The sequence below is a fragment of the Calonectris borealis genome, chromosome 12 (genome assembly GCF_964195595.1).
Source record: "Calonectris borealis chromosome 12, bCalBor7.hap1.2, whole genome shotgun sequence".
NCBI lineage: Eukaryota > Metazoa > Chordata > Aves > Procellariiformes > Procellariidae > Calonectris > Calonectris borealis.
In genome coordinates, this window is record NC_134323.1 from 1,786,948 (window position 1) to 1,811,543 (window position 24,596).

Genomic DNA, 24,596 nt, shown 5'->3' on the forward strand with positions numbered 1-24,596 from the left:
GTTGGCAAAACCCCATGACCTTCAATCAATCAGAGCTCTGATTCTGAGTATTTGCATGGTCTGAGACGAAGAATGCCTGCTGTCTGAGCAGCGCAAAATCCCTTCTCATCTTGGAGTAAGCTCTAGAATAAGCCCAAACTCTTCTTTTTTTTTTTTTTTTTAAATAGTGAAACTAATCTTTTTTTTCAAGGGAGGGGATCATGTTCTCTTCTTAGTTACTCCTATAGCCCATGTAAGGCTGAGAGCCAGCAACGTCAGCACAACTGCAGTTTCACACCGCTGTAGGTGACAGCAGCGTGGTGTGACCAAGAGATTGTGTCAGAGCAGTAGGAATGTTGTAGAGAGCGGGAGCTGGTCGGCTGAGCATTAAGAGCATCCTGCGGTGCTTTAGAGCTGAGTTTGGAGGGTGTCCCGTGGCTCCTGCTTCGTTACAGTCGGACTATGTCTCCACAACTAGCTTAACCCGCCCTTGAGCTCCTGAAGTGCATTAAGGTGAGGTCCAGAAGTCTGGCTGCCCAAGTACTGAGTCCTGCCGCTCCGTGCAATGATGTACGGACACGAAGTGTCACCTGGCCTCGAGTCTTGAGTGGGAACCTTTCCTAAACGGCTATGGTGATGTTACACAGTTTGCTCCAGGACTGAATGTAAGTGAGCTACTACATGAGTCTCTCCCCTTCTGTCTTGGCCAGCATTACCAATCTTCTATTTCCATTAATTCCATCATTTATGGAACAATCAGTTTCACATTCAGAGTTTTGCTCGTGTCTTTCTTTTCCCCCTGACATACGGGTGTCTTTACCTTAAATGACAGTAAGTATTTTCTCCTCTTTATCAAATGTATAATCTAAAAATCCACTGCCACTGACTTCATAATCCTTCTCTCCCGTAACCTTCTTGCACCGCCACGTAAATCTGCTGGAGAGGCCCCCCAAAGCTGGGACCTTGCTGCCTCGCAGACCTTCTGGCCAAAAGTGGCTGCTCTGTTCCTGCCTGTCACCCGTGATGTCCGAGAGCACCCTATAGAAATAATCAAACCCTTGTAACAAGTGACTGGAGGAAGCGATTGCTTCCAGAGATTAGGGGGCTGATGGAGGGGTGGTAGTCTTCCTGGGCAGGTGGCTCTGCAGGGTTTGTGCAGAAGCTTTGCCGGGTAAGTGGGCTATTAGCTGCCGGTATTTTCAGATGTTGCTATCTGTAGAAGCTGCAGCAGGTCACTTCAGTCTGTATAGGGTTAACTTGCTGATGAAAATAATAACAAAAAAGAGGAGGCAGTGATTTTGGAATTAGGAGGAGACCATGAACATTTTGAGCAGCTGTCCAAGCCTGTGGGAAACAAGCTGTTATGCAACTCTGACTTTCCGAGCGCATCTCAAATTTGGTTTAATTTATTTTTGCAAATACACATGATATGTCAGCAGAAGCAGCTGATAGAAGCCCAGGTGGCTACCAAAGGACAAAGTCCTTGCTTTTTGCTGCATCCTCCCCACCACAGCTTAGCTGTAAGTCACATTGCAGACACGTGGGAGCTGACTCCTTGGAAATGGAAACCAGAGGAAAGGGAGGGCAAGGATTTGTTACCATTGCACTGACCTTGTACAAGTCATCTCTGTCCTGTCATTGCCTGGTAGTGACTCCTCAGTGTCATGCGTTACCTCTGAGCCCATGGAGGTGGTCTTCAAGATGTCCGGGTTGTGAAACTGCTACTGTTGTTGATCCAGAGGCCGGGCCAGGAGGTGACAGCGTTGTTTGTTCCTGCCAGTCTCCACCTCAGCTGGGGAACCAAGCTGGTCCCCATCCAAATGAGAGGTTACTACAGAGCACTTCGTGGCAGAGGCACCATCTCCGGTGGGAGCTGTGGTCCATCCCACAGCTCGCTGTGGGTTAGTTATTTATGGAAAGAGGCAGATGTTAACCTTGGCACTGCCTTTCTCCTAAGTGCCCTGAACTAGCAGGACGTGCTTTGGGGGTCAGTTGGGTACTTCTGTTGCCAGCTCTTTCTTGGGTTTTCTGTCTGCTTGGAGCAGTGATTTCCTTTCCGTGGATCGCCTTCCCGCTGTGCAAAACAAAGCAGGGGATTTGGCCAACGGGTGGGGGCCCAGCTTTTCAAGACTGGCTTTTTCTTATTCGGGCTGGTGGAGATCTAGCAGATTCTCATTATTTAGGGGCTGAGGGAAGGGAAAATAGGATCTGCAAGTATTTACGGTTGGGCTCTTGCATAGAGACCGCTTCTGTAGCTGTGAGTCATGGTGTGCTGTCCCCTCCCAAGTGACGTTGCTTTATGCTGTAGCAAAGCCAGGGTACAACAGCTGGAGTTTTTGTGCTGTATCATCATATATCCACCGTCTGTATTTTATGCCACCTGCCAGCTTCAGCCTGTCTGCGGCTGACATTAAGCCAGAAGTGTTGCAATATCATGTTCACAGCACTACATAGTTTTATTTTTGTCCTGGTTAGCATCCACGGTAGTTTTCCATGCTCTGACTCAACTGCCATCCTATAGAGAACGTGCTGGCCCAGGCAGACCGCTGGCTCCTGAGGTGTCCCGAGGCTCATACGCATGTAGCATTAGCCCGCAAGGGTGGGTAATGAAGCGTATCCTTTTAACCAGCAGTTCGTTTTTCCCCAGGGGTAGCTGGAATGTGAGGAACCTCTTCAACAGCCTATTTTAATTTCCCAGGAGAAATAACTCAATATTTTCTAGTTTTATAGTCTGACATACAGCAGTAATGAACGGGGAAATGACAGAAATTTCCCAGAACAGTTATGTCGTTAAAGAATTTGTTTTAGTCATGGAATAGTAGAGTAAAGCGTAACTGATTATTTCTTCTTGCCCTACACCTTTGGCGTCAAATGGTCTGGCTTACAGCTTCACTGACAATACAGGGAAGCTATCTGTGGACGTACTGCAAAAGATTCCGTCCAAATACATTGAATCCTGCAGAACGGTGATTTCGTATCAGGAGCTCAGGAGACTGAGTCTATTAGCTGCTGGTGCAGGTTTTCTTGGGAGCGAGGATAGGAGTGCAAGGCTCCAGTAATAATGCTACCTTAGGACTGTTCCAGAGAGCTGTGCTGATGCTTATAAAGGGATGGGGTTTAGTGCTAGTCCGTAGGCTTGTTTCCTCTGGTGTCTCATCTGGCTGTGCCGTGGGATCCAGCAGCTCCCCAGATGTAGGGAGATACGTCCCTCGTCAGGACCTGGGTGCATCACCGAGTGGTTTCCTGGAGCGTGGCAAGACGTCATCCCCGGCAAGGGAGGTTTGTGGGCTGCGCCCTCATTTGTTTAAGGTTGTAAAAGAAGAAATGACATCGGCCCAAAGCTCTAGGCTTCCTCCCACACTGGTTAATTATACAGAGAGATCCCAGCAACGTTGCAGCAATCGCAGTCGCTGTGACCTCGGCGGTATTGAGCAAATCATCCCACCGGGACTCGGCCACTCTGAATAACGCCTGCAGGCACCCATTTCCACTCCCTCGCTGTTTGGAGATGTACGCTGGCAGTGTTCTCCCAGGTTCTTGCTGAAGCTGTGGGGTTTTTTGGTGCGGTGGGAGTTCACCATTTTGATGTTCAGTTGGGGTTATCTTGGGCCAGGATCAAATTCCAGAGTCAGACAAATGCAACTCAGGCACTGACCCAGCTCCGGTTCCCCTTCCGACAGCAACGGTGATGCAGGAATGGGCCAGGACAAGTAGGGCTTTCTGTGTCACGAGCAATGTCTCGTATCCCACGTGGAGACCAGCAGGCAGCCAGAGCAGATTGCAAAGCCCTGATATTGCTCTCCTGCCTTGTCCGTAAGCAGAGGGACCCTTGGACAGTGAGTCCCGGCTGGGGTAGCCAGCTCTGACAGGGCCTTGCCTTCATTTGTGAGCTGCTTTCCAAATTTTTCCTGCAAAGACGAAGGCAGGCATGGTTTTCTCTCCAGGAGCTATCTGAGATGTCCTGCTGGCTGCAAGCCCTGGCACCCCGCGGGAGGCAGGGTATCGCTGCTGGCTCTGCCAGGGTCCAGCTACCTGGTGCCTGGTACAGATGTCTATGGGCTGCTGGGGGCAGGTGGGGACAAGAGTTGAATGGAGACAGGTCCCGTGGTGGAGAGAGAGAAAACGTATTGAAGCGGACTTGATATTGCACAAGGCAGTTTCGTGGCAAGAGGCGGTGTCCCCTGAGAACAGGCTAAGTGTGGGCGTTGTTATCCCAAACCAGTTTAATCCAAAGCCGCAAAGACCAGAAGGGATTCCTCCGAGGGGCAGCTCTTGGTGTCGAGCTCGGTGTCTGCAGAGAGCCCAGGGCATGTGCAGAGGCTGCTCCCCGGCAGCGTGTAGCCCTGCGTGCCGGGGGTAGTGCACCGCTGGCGTGCTGTGAGCGCCATCCGAGGATTTTGTGTTCCCCTGGGGAGGAGGGGCATCCTCATGGCCTTTGACACGAAACTCAGGTGTCCCGACGAGGTGGAGAACCTGGGCGGTTCAGCTTCTGCATTCAAGGGGATGTAGGCTTTGTAGCCCGAGGCTCCCTGTAGATGATCCAAGTTAGATATATAAAGTTTATATAGTGCGAATACTCCCACATCTCTCCTGAACACTTGAGGGCATTCAGGCCTTGAAGATTCGGCCCTTATTCCTTCTGTATGTTGGGACCTCCTTGGAGAAACTGGGGCTGATGGTGTCGGAGGAGCTCCTGGGAGGTTTTGGCTGCCCTGGGAGGAGCACTGGAAGTACCGCAGTAGCCTGGATGGACTCTGCAGTGGCTGAAAGCCTCGCCGCGCCTCCGTTTCTGTATGCTGTAAAGTGGGGAAGTGGAATTTACTGAAACATATTTTTTTATGAGGTTCTCTTTCTATTACCTCCTCCCTGCTGGGGTCACAATGTCTCCCTGCAGTCGGGATCGTTGCTGTGCGAGTCACGTTAGGGGCTCGGGCAGGCGGAGTACCAGTCCGGCTGGTAAGTTTGCCATCCTAGTCCTCTTCACCCAAATCTCAGTTGGCAGTCACCAGATCAGAGCAGCTGATGTGGTCAGAGCCGTCGTGAGCATCAAGCACGCGCTGCTTCTGATCCCTCTCCCGCTCTTGTCCCAGCCTTCTGGCTCTGCATGCCCTCCGAGGTTCCCTGCCCTGTCAAGTCTGTCCCTATCCCTGCCTCCCTGATATATCGCTGTTACTGTGCTCCACAACGGTGGGGTAAGATCACCGTGTCGCTTATATTTCTGTCAGAGATGTGCTGGCCTTGGAGTTCATCGAATCCCAACGTCAGCTAAACTCGCTCAGCTAGAAAAGCGCCCTGTTGTTAGCAGATACATATTCATCAGGCCAATGGTTCTTTTTAACTTGTCTTCCTTCCCTGCTTAGCTTCATTTTTGCTTATGAATTGTGTTACCCTTGCTTCCATTAACGGGAGATGTATTGCCTCTGTCAACCTCTGAGTAATAACCAAACTGCTCCAAAGTGTCCACGGGGCCAATAGATCTGACTGCGGCACGTAAAATAGACCAGTGAGTACCATCAGCCTGCGATCCAGCAGAAGCGAGCAGCAAAACGGTGCTTTGTTAGATAGTTGACCTGAAGGACTGATACTGCTGCATTAGGCTCAGAGAAGTTTGTTTTCTGGCCTCGGCGGAAGGAGGGATGCTCTCTGAGTTTCCCAGGAATGATTTGGCTCTGTGAGACCTCATTCTTGTTCATATCGACTCTGCTTCAGAGCAGCTGGTGTTGCATTGAATGATGACATGGTATAAAAATCTCATTCTGCTTTTCCAGATAGATCCCGAAGTTTTGCAAGAAATAACACAGTCCCAGCAAACGGGATGCTCAGTTCCTGGTAGGCATTGTCTGTCTGACAGCCAGCACAAGCTCTGAGGTGCCTGCCCCTGGTAATCCGGCTGTGCGCAGCCCTCGTAAGCCTGACTGCAGAACTGCAGTCAAATCCTGCCATCAGTTTTCACCCTCAGCCTCGCTGGTCCTGTCTCATTCAAACCCCTTCTCCCCGGTTTGCCGTCTGGCAAAACCGCAGAGCAGGTGGAGGCTTTCCCTTGGAATGATCAGGGTGGCTGTTCTGAAATTGGGCTCTTTCCACTCCCACTCATTGCTGAACTCCCCTCCCTTTTACTGCACCCCTGTGTTTTTGTTTTAAGTGCTATCCACCCCTGCTTTGTGCCCTTCTATAAGATGAAGACCTCAAGCATCACCGCCGCTCTCAGCAGAGCAGCGGTGTTTGCGTAGCTGCTGGTGAGGCTGGCAAGGCACCGTTTGCTGTGCGGGAACTGAAGAAGGGGTCTCTGGAGCTCTCTGGGCAGAGGATCGCAGCAGCTGGAGGATCAAACGCTACCGCTGGGCAGCTCGCCCCGTGCAGCACCCTTTAAGGAGAAGCGCAGAACGCGGGTGAGCTGATGTGTGCTCAGCTACAGCCGTTGGGCTTGAAGCAAATACAAGCAGCTGCCTAGTGCACCCCCCTCCCCAGGGACGCTCTGCCCAGGGCGAGACCACTGCATTCAGTCTGTTAAACACACTGCGAGCAGCTGGGTGATGAGTTATTAGACTCTAATTAGCCATGCCAGGGAAATCTATCATCCGAGTGTTTTTTCTCAGTGGCTTGACTTAGCAAGCTCCAGGCATCGTAGCAGAGCTTACGTTGTTCGGAGCACCCCGAATGCTTTTATTCCTGCAAATCCAAGATAACTGTGTGGATGCTCAGTCCGTGTGGCATCCCTGTGGGACCCAAAGGCTCTGGTATCTGGCACGCTGACTGTGGGTTGCAGGCTGATGTCCCCAGTTTGCTTCCTCAAACCAGTGTGTTGTCATATAATAAGGCTTCATCTTCATCCAGTTGCTTGCTGGATAGAAACACGACGTACATTTGATCTGGCAAATATGTTTGCTCTAGGTTTTGAGAGGAATCCAAGTGACTTTATGCTTTCAGACTTCAATTTTCTTATTATTGTGGTGGTGATTGGTGTTCAAAACAGTTTTCTCTGCCTGTTCTTCCCTCTGTTCTGTTGACTCTGAGCAGACTGTGCATTAGGGAATTATTTGCAGCTGCAGCCCAATAACTCACCATGTCATAGCTCTTTAATTTTTGTGGGGACTGTCCTTTCAGCTAGAAGCACTAAGTCGATGGGAATTATTATAGTTATTTAATATTTATGCTGCAGGAGTGCCGGAGGCTCCAGTCAGTTCAAGACTCTTCTGGACAAAGTACTGAGGATACCCAGCAGCAAGCAGAACCAAAGCCTCACTCTGTTGAGAGAAAAATAACTCTGTTCTTTTTGTCTCCTTCTATAAGCTAAATTTTTCATTCCTTGTAGAGTATTATCACAGTTGGCAGCTGTGCATATATTTATGTCAACAAATGCACGAAGAGACATTTGTAATGGTAGGGGTTGAGGGGGTGTAAGTGGTACCTTTGTTCCAATCGGTTGCAATAAGTGAGTGAGAGCCTTTACAAACCAGGGATGCCTCCAAAAATGAACAACAGGGCTCCCTGGGACAGGACGCCGGTGGGAGACAAGCAGAGGGGGAAGACCCCGAGGAAGCAGCAGGCAGTTGCAGAAGCACTGGTGGCACGGCCCGGACTTAAATCTCTGAGCATGACAAGGAAAAGAGCTATTTTACTTCATTTTTGGTTGAAAGAGGTGCGGAGCTGTAAGCAAATTCCATCTCTTCTTGTTTGAGCCTGTGTTCAGGGAAACAGGAGAGTATGCACCTTGCAGAGATAAACAGGACACATCCGACTCAACTTCATTCTCAGATCTTTTGTAACCTACGTGCTGGCTGACTGCTCACGGCCATCAACAACGAGTCTGTTCTTCACTGATCCCCAGGCAGGAGGGCTTGTTCTGCTAGGTGCTGAGCGCCCCGACCCACCGGAGTACGTCATATACTTAAATACACGTACAGGTCAGGGGTATAAGAGGCAGCACCTTCGTAACTAAGAATAGAAAAATGCATTTGATTTTCTAAATCTCTTCTGATCTGAGCAGAAGTGTTCACGTAGCCATGGTGATACAGGGATATACGGGAAGGTTTGCGGGAGAGAGGTTCGCTTTCCTTAGACCGGCTGGTACTGCTGAAGAAATCCTTCTTGATCTGCTGGAGTGTGAGCTGGTTTGGTTGCTTCCTGATAGCCCTAATTTAACAAAATGCCTCTACCAGGTGCTAGTAAAGGTAAGAGACTTAAAGGGTTTTTTGCAGATGCTTCCAAACTCTTACAAATTTTGTTGGTAAGTGTTGCTTGCTCCTTGCTCTTGATTGATGCTCGAAATCTAGGCTACAGGGCTGTGGTTGAAAACGAGATGCAAGATAAAGATAATGAAGATAATGAAGATAAATGGTTTGCTGTCTGCTTCTGTTTTAGGAGGGAGATGTCTGGCCAAATTCTTCGGCTGAAATTAATGTGATCTTTAAACCCCGAGAAGCCAGAGTCTATCAACAAACGGTCTACTGCGACATCTCAGGTACAGCTCCTTCCTCCCGCCTCTGTTACCCACAGTGGAGGGGAGGCACAGGTAGAACCAGCCCACTCGGTTCTCCTGTAATTGCTAGGAAGGGTCAGTGGTCAGCAGGGCGGTGCTGGCACACGCCCACCGTCCCTGCAGTTTCCAGGTGGTCTCCTGTCCAAGGCCAGCCCTCAGGATCCCTGGCTACAAGCTGGGATCGCTGATCCCAGAACAACCAAGGCAGTGAAGGGCTAAGTTTTCATGCCGTGGTTTTGCCAGTATTTGCTCTGCCGCGAGGTGTCTGTAACGGCCAAAGAGCTACGCAGCAGAACAGCTTTAGTGGATGAGCACTAAGCCCCTATAGATCATCTGCCTCCAAGTTGAGTCTTTATGTGGTTGCATCATTAGACTCCTGAGGTGGCACAAGCCCAGTTCCAAATGTGCTCCCAGATCCCGGGTCACCTCCTGCTACGCAGATGCTGCCAGACCTTAAGTGGCTGAGCCCTCCTGAGCGCGGGGCGTCTGCCAAAGGACCACCTCTGGCCAGCGCCTGCTTCTCTCCCTGCCTGGGAGTTGTCACCTTGGGGCTCCTGGTCTATGGCGCATATGGGTAGCGTGGCGCAGGGCTTGCTGTACTCAGCGGGGTGAACACCCTCCCTGGAAATCAGAGTCCGAGTGGTCTGCAGACAAGCTTTGTGCTCATCCAGTCTTACAGAAGTGCTCTCAAGTCGTCTTCTGGGAGCAGTTACCGTTGACCCACCCAAGTTACACCATCTTTGCCCTTACAGAGGTGATGGCTTTGCTGCACTAGCGCGGGGCAGGGAATGCTTGCAGCAAGCTGCGTGGTTTGGGTTACCTTGTCCTTCCTCTGCGTCTCTGCACGGTGCTGCTCAAGGTGTTTTTCAGCAGTGGGAGATAGCTGTCAGGCTTCCATCCAGGGAACGTTATGGTTTTCCCTATCTAAGAGGAAGAGGTGCAAGACCCGTGGTCCTCCAGCAGCCGGGCTCCTGTTCTGGAGGGTGCCGAAATCGCTAACCCAGCTGCTCTGTTGCTTTCCTTACTGCTCCAAGCTGACAGATACAAATGTCACGAAACAGCTTTTTATTTATACAGTAATTGCGCAGGGTTTACTTGGCAAATGCCACCTACAGTAATTACACAGGGCTTGAGTTAACAAACTGTCTTCCTGCCACCAGCTGCAGTTGCTGGAGCTGTGGAAGGAAAGGATTGATTTAAAAAGTTGCTCCCGAGGGATTCCTTGCTCAGTGCTGTGCTCCTGGCTCTGGGACTCTTGCTCTGGTGGTGGGGGTGTCCATCACTTTGCTGCAGGGATCTCCAGGGGTTGTGCCAGGAGAGCTTTTTCATTGCAGAGAAATAGGAAAACTACTTGCATGCAACCCTTGAGCCAGTCTAGGAGCTTTAGGAAGCAGCGCTGTGTTTAGAAAGAGGAGCCTGCTCTTGAAAGACCGTGATGGACCCCCGGGGGAACTTAACTCTTCCGCTGGCTCCTTGGACGAGGACCTCAAGGAGATAATTTCAATTATGCACCTACTCCTCATCCCTTACAAAACAGAGCTGATCCATTGTATCGTCAGGGTGGAAACTGTCCCAGAGTCAAGGTCCCTGGGTGCAAAAGAATTTAAAGAAGAAAACAACGATCTTTAACTAGGGAGTCAATTAATTTTGTTTCTTGATTCGTCTAAGAGGCATGACTGCCTTCCTCATGCACTTGCATGCCAGTCCCAAATCCCTTGGGAGGATGGTTTGCAGGTGGTGTGTATCCCTTGCTGGGAATATTTGGAAGCTTTGCCCCAGTGCAGCACTGTGAGTTGTGCAGCTGGATCTCATGCCCCACTGGAAAGGGGCTTTGCTGGCCTCCACTTTTTTTTTGCAGGTGCCTCCATAAATTGCTTAGCAGATGCTTCTGGATCAGGTGGTTTACAGAAGTAATCAGCGCTGGGCAACTTGCAAAGCTGGCAGTTAAGAAGTGGTTTGAAATTTGCTCTTGGCAAATATTTAAGTTTAAAATGAACTTTCTTGGTTATTCGTGCAAATAAAGCCATGGCTCTTGAGTGCTGGAAGGGAGCACACGGTGTGGGGCTCAGACACCTAAAATTCATTTTTAGGTTTGTCTGCACACAGAACTGTATTGGGTTACACCTTGCAAAACCCCTTTTGAAGCCACTCTTGCAGGGAGAAGCAAAATCCCAAATGATGATCACTCCCTTACCTTGTGACAGAACTGTCCTGCATCATGTAAAACTGTTTATTGACGTGGTCAGATGAGAATCACATTCAAAACCGGTCACAAAACATGGGACATTCTGTGAACAAGAAACTGAGTGTCAGAAAGCAGCAGAAGTTAAGGACTTTGGCAACAAAGTCTTGTGCTGTTGGGCCACCTACACCCCTATTTATTGGAAGGCAAGGCAGCAATGCCAAGCTGTGCACCCTGCATGACGTGCCAAGGTGGTATTCCTACTGAGATCCAAATTCTCGCTCCACGGTCCCAGCTGTGGATTTGGGATTGAGGACAAGGAGGCTGTAGCCCCTCCGTGCCCTCGGTCTGTGTGTTCCAGGACATGCTATGGTGGGAGCACCACAGGGCCACAGCCCCGCTCTACCCAGGCCTTGGGCAAAGGCTGGATGCTCCTGAAAGCCCCAGCTCCTAGCAAAGAGGAGGGGACACTCTCTTTCTTTAGCTCTCAGCTCTCCTGAATGCTGCCTGTAGCTTGGTCTGCTCCTTCTCCTTTGGGAAGAACCCACTCTGAGGTTCACCTGGAAGGAGGAAGAGCAAAATTTCTGGCATTTCCTAAAGTTTCAAGTTCAATGTAAGGGTAGAAGAAAGGATGGTTTCCCTGGACCTTCAGGAAGGGATGAGGATCTACTGCAGAAGGGGAAGAACTGCCACTGATTTTTTGCTCACAGTGGCCATGGGACGTGTCTCAGCATGATCATGGACAAAAGCATGTCACTTGGACGTCTTTGCCATTTCCTAAGAGCTTTGATGGCTTAGGCCTCGAGCGTTTAATGAAAATTAAGCCACACGTGATGCAGGATGGAGAAATCTTTTGACAGTGAGCACCCAGTACTGCCTCTTTTATAATATCTGTGGAATAGAAATACATAGCTCTCCAATTAATGCCTGAGCTGTGAAACATAACTCTCATCTCTGCTATCAGCTGGGCTTTGACTGGATCCACTTAAAAAATGCTGAATTCAACAAAAGCTCCCTAAGCTCTTCCTTTATGGCTTTGGACATTATCAAACATCCTCATCTCATGGTTGCAAGATCAAAAAGTCAGTAATCATTGAAAAGGCTGTTCCAGGAGAGTTTTTTTCAAGTTGTGATCTAGTCACTGTGTTGTCACACCTGGGCTTCTCTTTGCAATAAAAAGTCATTCTGGACATTCTGGAATATCTGTGCAGAAGACTTTTTTTTTTTTAAAAGCAACCTTCAATCCCTAATCTTTAATAAACGGTGAGCATTGCACAAAAGGAGCTTGAAGGAGAGAGCTACTGCACAAAAGCTACAGTGAAGGTTATATACAACTTCTGGGGCTCTCTTTTCTTCCTTGTGCTACTCGCTTTCCGTGCAGAGTAGCATGGGACGGCAGGGAGACCCAAGCCGAAATTCGAGCTAGGATTCAGGCACTTTGGGCTGCTCCAGTGGTTCAGAACAGCCTTCAGACTGCAAGATCCTGCTCTATGTCATCTTAGCAGACGTATGGGAGAAAATTAGCATCTTAGAGTTTGGCTACAAGCCTTGCGGTCTCAGCTGCCTTTGCAGCAAGGGATGGGTGCGTTAGCAGTGTATTTATGGCTTATCTGATCTCGGTCGTGAGGAGGCTGGCTTTCCATAACCGCTCAGCGTGCTGCGGGTAAGGAGCCTTTACAAGGCTGAGCTCTTGGTGTCGTGGTGGGAATAGGTGAGCGCTGCTCTCTGGAGATCATAAAGCCCTGGGTTGTTTAGGCGCTGCTGCAGGGGGGGAGCCCGGAGCACCCGGGTACGGAGCTGTATGTTGGGCACAGGCTGAGATGCTCTGCCCGCTCTGGGCAGCGCTCGTCGCGCGTATCGACGTTAGCAGGGAGCTTCGCCTTGCTTGGGCTCGTACCTCTCGGCTCCTGTGCTGTCGTCTCCTGGTTGCATCAGTATAGACAGCGGATTTTTATCTTCAGTTCTGGTTCATGAGCTTTTTGCGTTCACTGAATGGATTTCAAAACTCATCCAAGTGCATGGGAAGAAATTCAGAGATCATGTTTTCAACTCAGCATCACTTTTTCAGGGTGCAAACTCATTGCTAAATTAGAAACCAGCTCAAGGGGTCGGTTAGAAATTAGAAACCAGCCCAAGGGCATATCTCCTGAGGGAAGAGAAGGGTCCCGTATCTTCTCCTGGAGCACCTAGAGCTGCTCCCATCCAGCCCGGGGGCAGGGACTAGCATTGGAAAATCCAGGGCAACAGAGGGAATTGTTGTACTGAAATGGAAATCTCTCCCCAGGCCGAGAGACCAGGCTGCCCCTGCGCCTCAAAGGGGAAGGCATCGGGCCCCGGCTCCGCTTCAGCTTCAACCAGCTGGACATCGGGAAGGTTTTTGTTGGCTCAGCCCACAGCTACGAGGTGAGCGGTAGGGACTCGCAGGGTTGGGGGGATCCTGGTGGCTCTCGGGGCAGCAGTGAGCCTCGTGGACCTGTGAGATTTCTGGCAGCTCAGGCAGTTGTGAGCAGGGAATATTTGAAATAATCACATCTGGGGGGTTTCAGAGAATCTGGATACTTTTGATGGGGTCTGAAAGATGTGTATGTTGTTCGTGAAGCCCTTAATCGCTGCTTTTTGGCAACCTCCCTTTGAGATCAGCTGGGAGGCTTCATGCAAAAAAAAAAAACCAACCCTTGACGCAACACTGGGTCAGAAGGAGAGGTATTCAGCGGCTTTTCTTTCAGCCCTAGGTGCGGTGCACCTTTGTGCTCTGGCTGTTAAAAAGCAGCTGGAACAAATTTCCTGTGTTTGAACTCAAGTCCATCGCAAACAGTTTTCAGTTAAGTGCATCCTCCTGATTCCTGGGAGTCAGAGGAAAACCATATTTTGTTGAACACTCGAGAGATCTACTACCTCGAACAAGTGACACAATCCCGCAGTTTTTGTTGAGATTCAGCTCTTTTCATGTTGGGTGAGAAATGCCCGCATCTGCCTGTGGGTACCGGCGTGCCGTCAGTCACCAGCAAACCTACCCAGGGCAAAGCTGCAAAGTTCCGATTGCTGCGGGGTGAAATCCTGGCATTTCCATGGACTTACCTATCTGCTTTGGATTTCTTTTCCCTAATTTTTGTCCTTGCGAAACCTCTGAGAAAAACTGAGTCAGAAGCATAGAAATGTCCCTTATTTTTTAACTTTGCAGCTGCTGTTGAAAATATTCACTTATTCAAACTCCGCAATGGTAACTTGAAAACTACTCTCTCCTCTCATGTGTTTTACACCTTAGTTACAAATTGCACTTAAGGATCGTATGCTGAGCTGAGGTTTACCTCCAGTCTAGCTGCTTAGGACAGCATTAACAGCATCATCTACTTATTCACATTTTCTCGAGTAATGAAAATAATAAATTGATATAGAGAGAATCAATACAGTATCAGCATTAAAAATGCATCGAAAGCACAATATTTTGGTAGGAAAACACCTTAATGTGTCCTTCCCTGCCACAGTCAAGCTTTTGAAAGTGTCTGGCATGATGTATTGCCTCATTTTCTACCTCTTTCGCTTGCTCTGTCTTGGTTTTTTTGCAGACTTGACACCATTGGGGGGAGGCAAATATATAGAAAGTTCCTTTGCTTCATTTCAAGAAATGCTTTGCTCTTTATAGAGCCAGAGATGCACCAAGAGCAGCTTTGCCCTGGGTAGGTTTGCTGGTGACTGACGGCACGCCGGTACCCACAGACAGATGCGGGCATTTCTCACCCAACATGAAAAGAGCTGAATCTCAACAAAAACTGCTGGACTGTGTCACTTGTTCGAGGTAGTAGATCTCTCGAGTGTTCAACAAAAATATGGCTTGGTTCCAAATTTGCATTTTCTTCTAAATAATGGTAAATTCATAAATGATGGCTGTGAATATTTATGAAAGAGAAATTCTTTAGAATAGGTGGAGCTGCTATGCACCTCACTCTCATCCTTTCTTGACATGTCTGGTTGAGCAAAGACTAAAACTATCACATTAAAGAAAAAATAAAAGAAACCTAAATTATATACTGTAGCAGAGTTGGGGAGTGCTTCTCAAGTTGGTTATAGTGCTGTCCTGAGGTGTCTCCTCCGTGCGATAAACTTGTTGGCTGCGATGGAAGCTGAACGTGTTCTGCGCTTGGCAGGATCGGGCTCATCTGGAGCAGAAGCAGTTGTGTGATGATTCTCTAGTGCTGCAGCCGCCCTGCGGTGCTCCTCGGGACGGGTCTGAATCAGCTCGGTGATGCTGAGCACGTCTCTGCACTGCGAGTCGAAGAGGGCTGCTCTGTGTCAGGGGAATAAACCCAGAGCGACTCCATGTGCAGTTATCACTGCTTTGCATGAAAAAAACCAGAGGCAGAACTTGTCCTGTTGTCTTTCCTTTGGCTTCTGCCAAGCAGCAGCACACAGCATCTTCTGCCTTTTACAGATGTTGATTGTTTAATCAGAAAACTAATCAGCCTTCTGTAAGAAAGGGAGATTCCTTATGTATTTCCATTTTGTTTTCCTGCTGCTGCAGGCGATCCTGTTTAACAAAGGAGCCATCGATGCTCCCTTCAACTTGGTCCCTCCAGCCACAGCTCTGGGCTCCTGCTTCACCTTTCTCCCCCGGGAGGGCATCATTTTGCCGGACGAGCTCCAAGTCATCCAGATCTCCTTCAGTTCCACCATCCTGGGGCAGTTCACAGAAGAATTCGGGTTCAGTGTGAATGGATCGCCTGAGCCTGTGACCTTGACTATCAGGTGAGGAGGATTATAGGAGCTTGGTGGGCACATCTGTAGTTATCTCCGGGTCACCATCTCCCACCTACCTCATTTTATGATGGAGCAGAGAAAAAAGGTGTTGTCTAAGGTCTTAGTTTCAGCTCTGATCCTAGCATCCCCACACTGAGCCAAGGCTTTTTAACCTTGACTCCAGTTTGAACCTTGCAATTGCAGCAGCAAATGAAGTGTAATTGTCTGCGAGGGGAAATCATAGAATCATAGAACAGTTCGGGTTGGAGGGGACCTTTAAAGGTCATCTAGTTCAACCCCCCTGCCGTGGGCAGGGACATCTTCAACTAGATCAGGTTGCTCAGAGCCCCGTCCAACCTGACCTTGAATGTTCCCAGGGATGGGGCATCTACCACCTCTCTGGGCAACCTGTGCCAGGGTTTCACCAGCCTCATCGTGGGAAAAAAATAATTCTTCCTTATACCTAGTCTGAATCTCCCCTCTTTTAGTTTAAAACCATTCCCCCTTGTCCTGTCGCAACAGGCCCTGCTAAAAAGCCTGTCCCCATCTTTCTTATAAGCCCCCTTTAAGTACTGAAAGGCTGCAATCAGGTCTCCCTGGAGCCTTCTCTTCTCCAGGCTGACCAACCCCAACTCTCTCAGCCTGTCCTCATAGCAGAGGTGTTTCATCCCCTGATCATTTTGGTGGCCTCCTCTGGACCCGCTCCAACAGGTCCATGTCTGTCCTGTGCTGAGGGCTCCAGAGCTGGATGCAGCACCGCAGGGGGGGTCTCACCAGAGCAGAGGGGCAGAATCCCCTCCCTTGACCTGCTGGCCACCTATGACCATGCCTCCTATGCTCTGAATATCCAGTTTAACTTTCAAAGTCTTGGGTTCCTCTGTGAAGCAGCTTTGCCTTTATGGTTGACCCAGGGTGGCTCTGTGGCTTTCCAGGACACTTTGCCCAGAGTTCAGCAGCAGCAGGTTCCTTTTGTGACCCTTTGACATCTCTGAAAACCTCGGGGCTTTAAGTGACTACCCATGCTGGCAAAAAGTTTGACTGGAGGCTGTACAGGAAAGGTGTGGAGATGCCTGCTGCCCAGCCTGGGTACCCAGGAGCTGGAGTGACTCCTTCCAAGTAGCCCATTCCCCCTTGGGCCGTGGCAGACGCTGTGATGGTATCAGCTTTGGGCAGTAGATGGCCTGGGATGTCCCACCTGAACACCCAGCAAGGCCAAGAGGGCTTTGGAGATGGGCCAGCCTGGGGGATTCTGCAGCCAGAAGCAGTGTTTTTAAAAATCCTCTGTTAATAATCTATACAAAATGGGTAGCAGCAGCCTCAACATCATCTCTCATGCTAACGCGCTGGGACAAGCCGTGCTCCCGGCTCGCGTGCGGCGAGTGCTGCGGTACCTCCTGTCTGCAGCCGGGAAAGTGCTGATGCGGGAGAAGGGAGCTCTGCAGCAAGCGCTGCCGCAGGGACTGGGGCATCATCCCGTGGGCTGGTGCCGTTGCAAAAGAGAATCCTCACCGAGCAAAAGGGAGAAGGGGGGAGGAAAAAAAAAAACAGCTTACGATAGGAGAGGCAAAGCTCGCTTCTCAGGACCGCAGCAGCATGCGAACTTGTCCCAGCTGGTCTTAACCATGGGCTGGAGGGATAACGTGGTGTAGGCAGGGAAGTTGATGCTCTGGGGCTGGCTGTGCCTGCTCGGCAGCCAGCCTCCTGGGCTGCTGCTCTTGGGAGGCATTAGATCAAGGTAGTAAAGCAATGAAAGGAATCTGCAGTCGATTTTTTTACTGATAAGGTAAGGGAAATGGATTAAAAAAAAAGAACAAGGTTATTACTTTGTAAGAGAAGTGGTGAGTAGGGCTGTTGACCTCAGTAGAGAAACAATTATGTTGGCTTTGTGTTTGGAGGGAAAGCGCTGCTTTTTTTGGAAATCAAGAGGGAACATTTCACAATCGAATAATTTATTCTCCTCTGTCCCTCCCCCAAATTGGTCACGGGATGTTATTGCGTAAGCAGTCTTTCTCCTTGAGCAAGGGCAGGTTTTACTTGGGAAGATGCCCTTATCACAGGTAGAGCACAGTATTGCTGGGGTAGTGCCCACTGCCTCTGCCCCACCGTGGCCTTGCTCCTGGGGAAGGAGACAGCTGTCAGCGGGACAGTTGTCTTCTGGCTTCCCCACAACCAAATGACGTGGTCCTTTTTGCCCCACGGATGCCCTGGCTCCCAGTGCCCAGCACGTCCTCCCCTTCTCCGTGGCCACTCTCTGCCCTGTCGTGCCAGCACCACCCTGGGCTGGTCCTTTTTTACTTAGTTCTTCCCCATCCTTGTACTTCTCCTTCTGGGATGGTGGCTCCTGTGCTGCCCATCTGATGGTACCTCAGCATCCCCGCCTGCTCCCATACAGCGTCCCTCAGCAGTGATTCCCAGGGCATCTGCCTCCTTGGTTTCTGTCTTGCCTTTTTCAAGGATCCCTATCCAGCCCTTATCTCTCATTCTTCAGCCCCGCAACTCAAGCTGTTTGTTTTCAAACTCCTGCAAGATGTCCACCCACCGGGTCAAGCTGAGCCTCCCTCTTGGGGAGGTTTTGGGCACTGGATTTAGGTCTCCACGGAGAAAAACCTCCCAGTTCTTTTGAATGGAGGCGAGCTGGCTGGTGGGACACTGGGCTATAAAGGAAGGAACGGGGATGAGTGTTCAAGTGGTTCCTCTCCCACCTTGTGTTATCCTTCCTGCTCTGCAAGGACCCTGATCTCCCTTCACAAATGCATTATTTACTGTAAAACACAGTTGTTGCCAAAACCGCTGCATTTTCCCCCATTTTCTTGCAAGCTGTGGTGCACAGAGCTCTGGGTTGGCTCCTTGCCTGAGCCTTCTGGGCAGTCATTCAGGTTTAACTCACCCGAGCGCTCAGCAGAAACGGCAGTCGTTTCCCCACTTGCCTGGCAAGGCTCGTCCTTGGCAGTTTCCCAGCGCGATCCCCAGTCGTGGTTGGTTTGGAGGTAGTTTTCCATCATCTCCTGGCAAGTGCTGTGACGGAAAGGGTGTCTGCTCCCTTTGCTCCGTCCGAAGGAAGCTGTTGGGGCTTGGGAGGTTAGGTCTGATTACGTGAGGTCCTTGGAGAGGGAACTTCAGCAGCAGCAGGGATTTGCTACCTGTCTTATTCTCAGGAACTGATTCAGCTCCAAGAATGGAGAACTAGCGTTGGATTGAAACTCCTGAAAGCAGTTTTTGAGTGCTTTTTGACTATGTGATCCAAAGATGCCCAAACTGTAGGTGATTATTCTTTACTTGGAAACCAACCTTACAAGGTCCTGCATGCTTGTTTCTTTGGTGTTTAGAAAGGGGGGCTGGAAATGGGACACCACGGATGAACGCAGGTCCCTCCTGCGGGATGCTGGGGTCTGATCCTGTGCAGAACAGACCCAGTGGCCGTCCTGCGAATAAAACTAGAAGGCGTGGTTCGCTGTGGTCCTTGATTTTTAACTAAGAGGCAGAGCTGGTATTCATTGGCATCAACCATGAAATAAATTAATGTTGTGCTGCTCCAAGTGCTGATTTTGGAGTTTGGAGAACTGGCTGCTGAATTTAAGGACAGGTGAGGAGGTGTGGAGGGTTCAGGACACCATGTTCGGTGGTTTAAGATGCGTGTTGCTCTTGGATGTGTGGGCTGGTGCACCGATTCTCCAAGATTCAGCTGTCCACTCTAGAACTCTTGCCGCTCTTGTTGCAGTCAGCGGGTGTCTGGGCGCTCCCCTGGCTTCACGCTTCAAAATCCTGCATGCCTAACGATCGCGTGGATCAAGATCTTCTGAGGAAAAAACGTTCATATACTCCATGGAAACACCAGTTCCAGCTAAGAAATGCCAAAGCAGGGAACCTGCAGCTGGGAAGGCTAGATACAATCAGCCCACTTTTGTGTGGACGCCTCTGTGCCCAGCACGTTACAGATGGGGAAACTGAGGCACGGAGCCATCACTTGTTCAGGGTCCTTTGTCGGGCCAGCAGCAACTTGGGGGCATACCCTTGGCCCCCTGCCTTGACATGGTGCCCTAAGCCACGTCAGCGGCTCTCAGCTGCTACTGCTTGGCTTTGGCTGCCTCCTGCCCACACGGGTGCCGTGCTGGGCACAAGGGTGACGGGTTGATTTGAAACCCGACGTGGTTCCGAGACCAGCTTTTATCCCTCCGAGCGGTGACGAAAGCTGAATGCGTTGCACTTCTCTAACCAAGCCGCCGTCTCCTCTGCCTGTCTCTGTCCTCCCAGGGGCTGTGTCATCGGACCGACCTTTCATTTCAACGTACCTTCCCTCTGCTTCGGTGACATCTCCTTTGGTGAGTGCGCCCTGGGCTTGGACCACGGGTTGGGAGGTCTGTGCATCACCAAAACGGGGCACTTGAACAGAAGAGCATCTGTCACTCGTGTTCCTCCATAGCAGCCTTCAGGCTGTTAAAACCAGGGCTGCTTCTCCTTGGCGGCAGAATGACCGCGAAAGTCCTTGTCCCAGAGGGGCCCAGGGGACGGGGCTGCAGGAGAAGGGGGTTCAAGCCACGTACTGGCCTGGAGCTGCTCTGGGTAAATGTTCCTGTTGCAAGGCGAGGGCACCATTTACCCACCTGACCTTAAGTGTGAGATGTTAATTAGCGCTGTGAGGCCACCTCGTTATCACCTGCCAGGTAATATGCCCAAGCATCAGGCGCTGGCATCCTCAGAGACGTGGGCTCCTTCTCCTTCCCCGCCGAAAGCCCAGCTCTGCTGATGGAGCCGGTGGCTGAGCATCCAGAGCGTCTCCATTGAAATGCAGATTCTGGTTCTCCATCTCCCTCTCACAAAAGGCTTTTTACTGAGATGATCTAAAGTTTAAATGTGAAATCAATTGTGGATTGATTGAAGGGCCATTATCATTCTGCGCCCAGGATGCCTCTGTGTTTTCATGCTGTTCATGGACTTTTTAAGAAAACTCATTACCTTTCCTGAGCCGCTTCCTCCGCTCCCTACATCACCACTCTGCCACTTCTTTGTTTCCTTTTGAATAAATAAAACAACAAGAAACGCACCAGGCAGAAATATGGTTGTGTAATAGGAGATTCATCCTACTTAATCCGATTTCATTAATAAGGCCTTTTCAGCTGAAGGCAGCTATTGTATTTTTGCCTTTTAACTGTGCTGCTGACGGTCGTCTGTGCCTGGCGACTTTGGTCTCATTTGGGATTGTGAAGCCTCTGTTTGTCCTTTTTGTGCACCTCCAGCCTCCCCGCCGGAGCGGTTGCTGGAGGTGGGCAGCGGTCAGGGTGGGTGGGCACGGAGAGACGACCTGCGGTGTCTGCAGGCGGCTTTCCTCCCCATCTGTACTCCAATAACGCCTGGTGAGCAGGCCATGGGAGATGTCTCCTTCTCGCAGAGCTGGCCAGCCAAGCCAGATGTCCGCTCCAGAGCAGGCTGTGGGCTGATGGCCTGTCTCTGCAGAACATCCCCACCAGCTGCGGTTGTATCGCTGGTGCATAATGGAAAGCCAGCGTGAAAGCTAAAGTGATGTAAACCTTGGCGGGCAGTAATCAAAGGCAGTGCAGCGTGGATGTGATGTCCCCGTTTGTTAGGTAAGGTGAGGCACGGTTCCTGCTGATTTCTAAGGAAGCACCAGGCTTGTCTCCTGTGAAGTGGGCTGCAAATTGTCGCTCAGTCTGGTTGCCCCAAAACAGGAGATGCCTTAAGGATCCTGCCTAGAGAAACTGCGTTAGAGTGCTTTGCATCGTGCTCTAGTGCCCAACTTCATCCAGCCTTTCTTTTACTGTAGCTTCTCCTCGATGGCAATACGCTACTTTTATTTATTGAAAACTATGGGAGTGTTCACGGCGTTAACGGGGAATTTTATGGATTGAATTTTCAGAACAAGTGATCTGTCTGGATGCACACTCATAAGTGAGAAATAATTGGTGTTGGTTTGGGGGCATGTGAGAGAGCTCCTCAGTTGAAGAGAGAAAAACTTCTGCTGCTCAGCGTTGCTAAGAGTGGGTATTGCCAAGGAAGCAACCTCTGTGATCAGCATAGAAGGGAACTTAAGTGACGAGTAATTCCTTGCTTAGCTTCTCAATTAGCTGTAATTCAGATTGAAAAGAGCTAAACTCCAAGCGCAGTGCTGTCATAACAGGATATTCACACCCGGCATCACAGGATAATTGGTGCATAAATTCCTGTTTGTGTCATTTTCCTAGGCTTTCCTCGCACCTTGTCGTGTTGCCTCACCAACACCTCCTTGGTGCCCATGACTTTCCACCTTCGCGTTCCTGGGGACGGCTCAGGAGAGCCCAGCGTTACCAGTTTTGTTCAGATGTCGGACAACACTCGCCCATCCTGGAGAAAGGGAGCCCAAGGTCACGTCAAGCCAACCGAATTTACCATAAAGCCCTGCAGAGGGACCATCCGCTCCCAGGGGCTCCTGGATATCCAGGTATGGGGGGCGCCCGGCCGTACGTGCCTCAGCAGCTGGAGCTGAAGCTTCACTGATGTACGAGAGGGCTTCAGTGCTGCCAGCGTAACGCCAGTAAGATATGTGCATTAGTGTTGGGCTTTCGTTGGCTGGGTTATTCTGGGACATTTCCGAAGGAGCACCGTTTTGCTTCCAAAATCATAAGCTGAAGGTCTTGCACCGTATAGTCAAGTACAAAAGCCATTCATGTGTTTTTGAGAGCTGCTTAGAGTGATTTCTTTGATTTAAAGGGCAGAGGAAGGATGAGGACAGAAAGTGGCTGTTAAAAAGAGAGATGTCATTGTATAAAGCAGTTTGCTTTTCTTCCCGGTCTTATTTCTCCTCTCCTGTTGAGCAGAAGGAGCTGTATTCACTGCAGTGATCTCCAGTGGGGAGTGAAAAAGCTCTGGCAGCCGTGAACTGCACAGCATCTGCTGGGCCAGGTTTTGCCCTCAGCTTCCCACTGTAAAGCTGAACTCGTTCTGTTCAAGTCAACAGATTTCCTCTGGATTTATGCTATTGTAGTCGAGATGAAAAATTGGTCCCTTAATTTTAATACAGCGATGAGTAGAGCATTAGTCTAATTGTGCTGTAATTGAGCTTACGGACGCCCTGATAACTGCACGGTGTATTTAACAAAGCAGATATTGTCAGCAGACTTTTATTACTCCCAGAGACTGGGCTCTGCGCATGGACCAGAAGAAGAATTAGGGCAAAATCCTCCCTTTCCTTACTGTGGAACGAGAACCAGAGGACACCCCACATGGGCGATGGCTTTTGGGAGTGACGGAGTATTTGATGCTCTTCTCTCCCGCCAGGTCACCCTGTGTTCCAACACTGTGAAGAGATACCAGCTGGCACTGGTGGTGGACGTGGATGGTGTTGGCAAGGAGGTGTTGGCGTTGCTTCTCACAGCCAGGTATCGGCGCTTTCCTTGCAGCTCATCCTCTCCCCTCATGCATCCACCCCCAGCACGCTGCCTTGCACGCGGTTTGCTGGCTCCAGTTCCAAACGAGAAGCGTTGCTTAATGAGCTCGTTCTGCCCAGCTAGATAGAACAGCAGTGCTTTGAAAGCAGCCCATGTTGAGAAGCACCAATGGACAGCCTTTTTCTAAAGGGAACAGTAATTATAATCATTATTGGCCTGGTTTTTTGGTGCTTGAAGTGTAAACAAATTTCCAAAGGGCCGCCTCTCCTTCTTCCCGCAAGTGGTGGACTTGTCCTGGGTTGCGACCAAAATGCAACATCCGTTTGGGATGTGCCGAGCAGCCTGCTGAAAGCTGGTGTCCGGTTCAGTTAACGAAGGCACGTGCAAATGGGGAAGGGGCTTATGGCAGGACTGGTGAGGGGAAGAATAAAGGCAAGATCCTATGAAAGGAAAAGTAGTCCTTGATGTGGAAGGTGAGGTCAGGTTTCTCTGCTTTCCTCTGGTTCTTTTGAACATCAACGTTCTCAGATGTAAGCCAAAAGTTCTTCTTGCTGCAGCCGGATTCAACCCTGCCGTGCTGCAGCGGGTGTCAGTTTAATGACAAGAGGGATGCAGTTTCCCTCTCCCAGGCAGAGTTGTCCAGTCAGTGCCTGGGCTGCAGTTTTGTAAAATAGATGGGAACGGACGGTGTATGGCCTCGTGGGGGCGAAGGACCAAGCTACAGAAGCGAGGAAAGGGCGATCACCCGCTGCCGCAGGCAGGTGGTGGCTTGTGCCCTCCATCGCTGGGACGAGTGGCTGAGTTTTCAGGCAGGGCAACAGCGGTACGGGAGAGGAGGGAGTCGCTTCTGCCGAGACGCTGGAGTCTCGTGTTCCCTGAGCTTTGGAGAGCGCTGGTCCTCGGTGGGAAGGCTCCCCCAGAGCTCACGCCGTGCTGGGGCCATTGGGAGGGTCCTTGCAAGCCTCCTGGGGCAAAGGTGCCCATCAGACAAGGCACGTGCTCTGCCTGGGCACTTGGCCACAGCGGCAAGCCTCCGTGATGCTGAGACTCAGGGTGTGCCCCTCCTTTGCAAGAAGTTGTTGAATAAAAGTGAATAAAAAGAAGTTAAAGGCAATTTATTGCTGTAGGGGTATTAAATGTCTATTTGACAGTGACAAATGTGTTATGCTCCACTTCACCCTATTCAAGGAGTAAACAAATTCTACATTCTCTCGGTATCTCTAATTCCCTTTTGGTCATCTCTTTGCCTAGATGCGTAGTTCCTCCGCTGCGAGTGCTCAACCCCGTGGTGACGTTTGGACGGTGCTTTCTAAAATTCCCTTATCAGCAGATGCTGACCCTTGTGAATGACAGCGATCTTCCAGGCTGCTACGGGGTTCTTCCTCAGGTTTGGCATCCCCTCCGCCTCCTGCCCTCAAATGTTATCGAGGGGTTTTTTAGGAAAAAAAGGGTTTTGGATAAGACCTTGCTGGTTTATATTGCTGAGAACCGAAACCTACCTGAATATAAACTTTAGGAAGCAGTTAAATAGGAACTTACCTGAATATAAACTTTAGGAAGCAGTTAAATAGGAACTTACCTGAATATAAACTTTAGGAAGCAGTTTAAACTCTTTAGGAAGCAGTTTATGTTCTAGTCTTTGGGGTGTTTTCATGCAGGAGAACTTAGAGGGTCATGAAAAGCTGCTGCGAGGAGGCTGCCAGCCCAGAAGTGGGATGCAGCAGCTTTTGGACCCCCTCAGGATGCTAAGCCCACACTAGTCTTGCATCTGGTTTTGTGCCTTTCTGCTTTCTCCTAGGGATTTTTAAAAATGTGTGTGAACTGTTGTTGTGGTAGATGTCAA

The 24,596-nt window shown here is 50.1% G+C and overlaps 1 protein-coding gene across 1 annotated transcript in view; it reads left to right on the forward strand.

Annotated features, from left to right (window-relative positions):
• Window positions 1–24,596, forward strand: part of HYDIN (HYDIN axonemal central pair apparatus protein) — a 160,160-nt gene that overhangs the window by 50,014 nt on the left and 85,550 nt on the right. Inside the window, exons 10-16 of the mRNA XM_075160949.1 lie at window positions 8,341–8,440; window positions 12,925–13,043; window positions 15,160–15,383; window positions 19,626–19,693; window positions 21,572–21,807; window positions 22,644–22,744; window positions 24,005–24,140. Coding sequence (XP_075017050.1) covers window positions 8,341–8,440; window positions 12,925–13,043; window positions 15,160–15,383; window positions 19,626–19,693; window positions 21,572–21,807; window positions 22,644–22,744; window positions 24,005–24,140 — 984 coding nt within the window. The remainder of the gene's footprint in view (window positions 1–8,340; window positions 8,441–12,924; window positions 13,044–15,159; window positions 15,384–19,625; window positions 19,694–21,571; window positions 21,808–22,643; window positions 22,745–24,004; window positions 24,141–24,596) is intronic.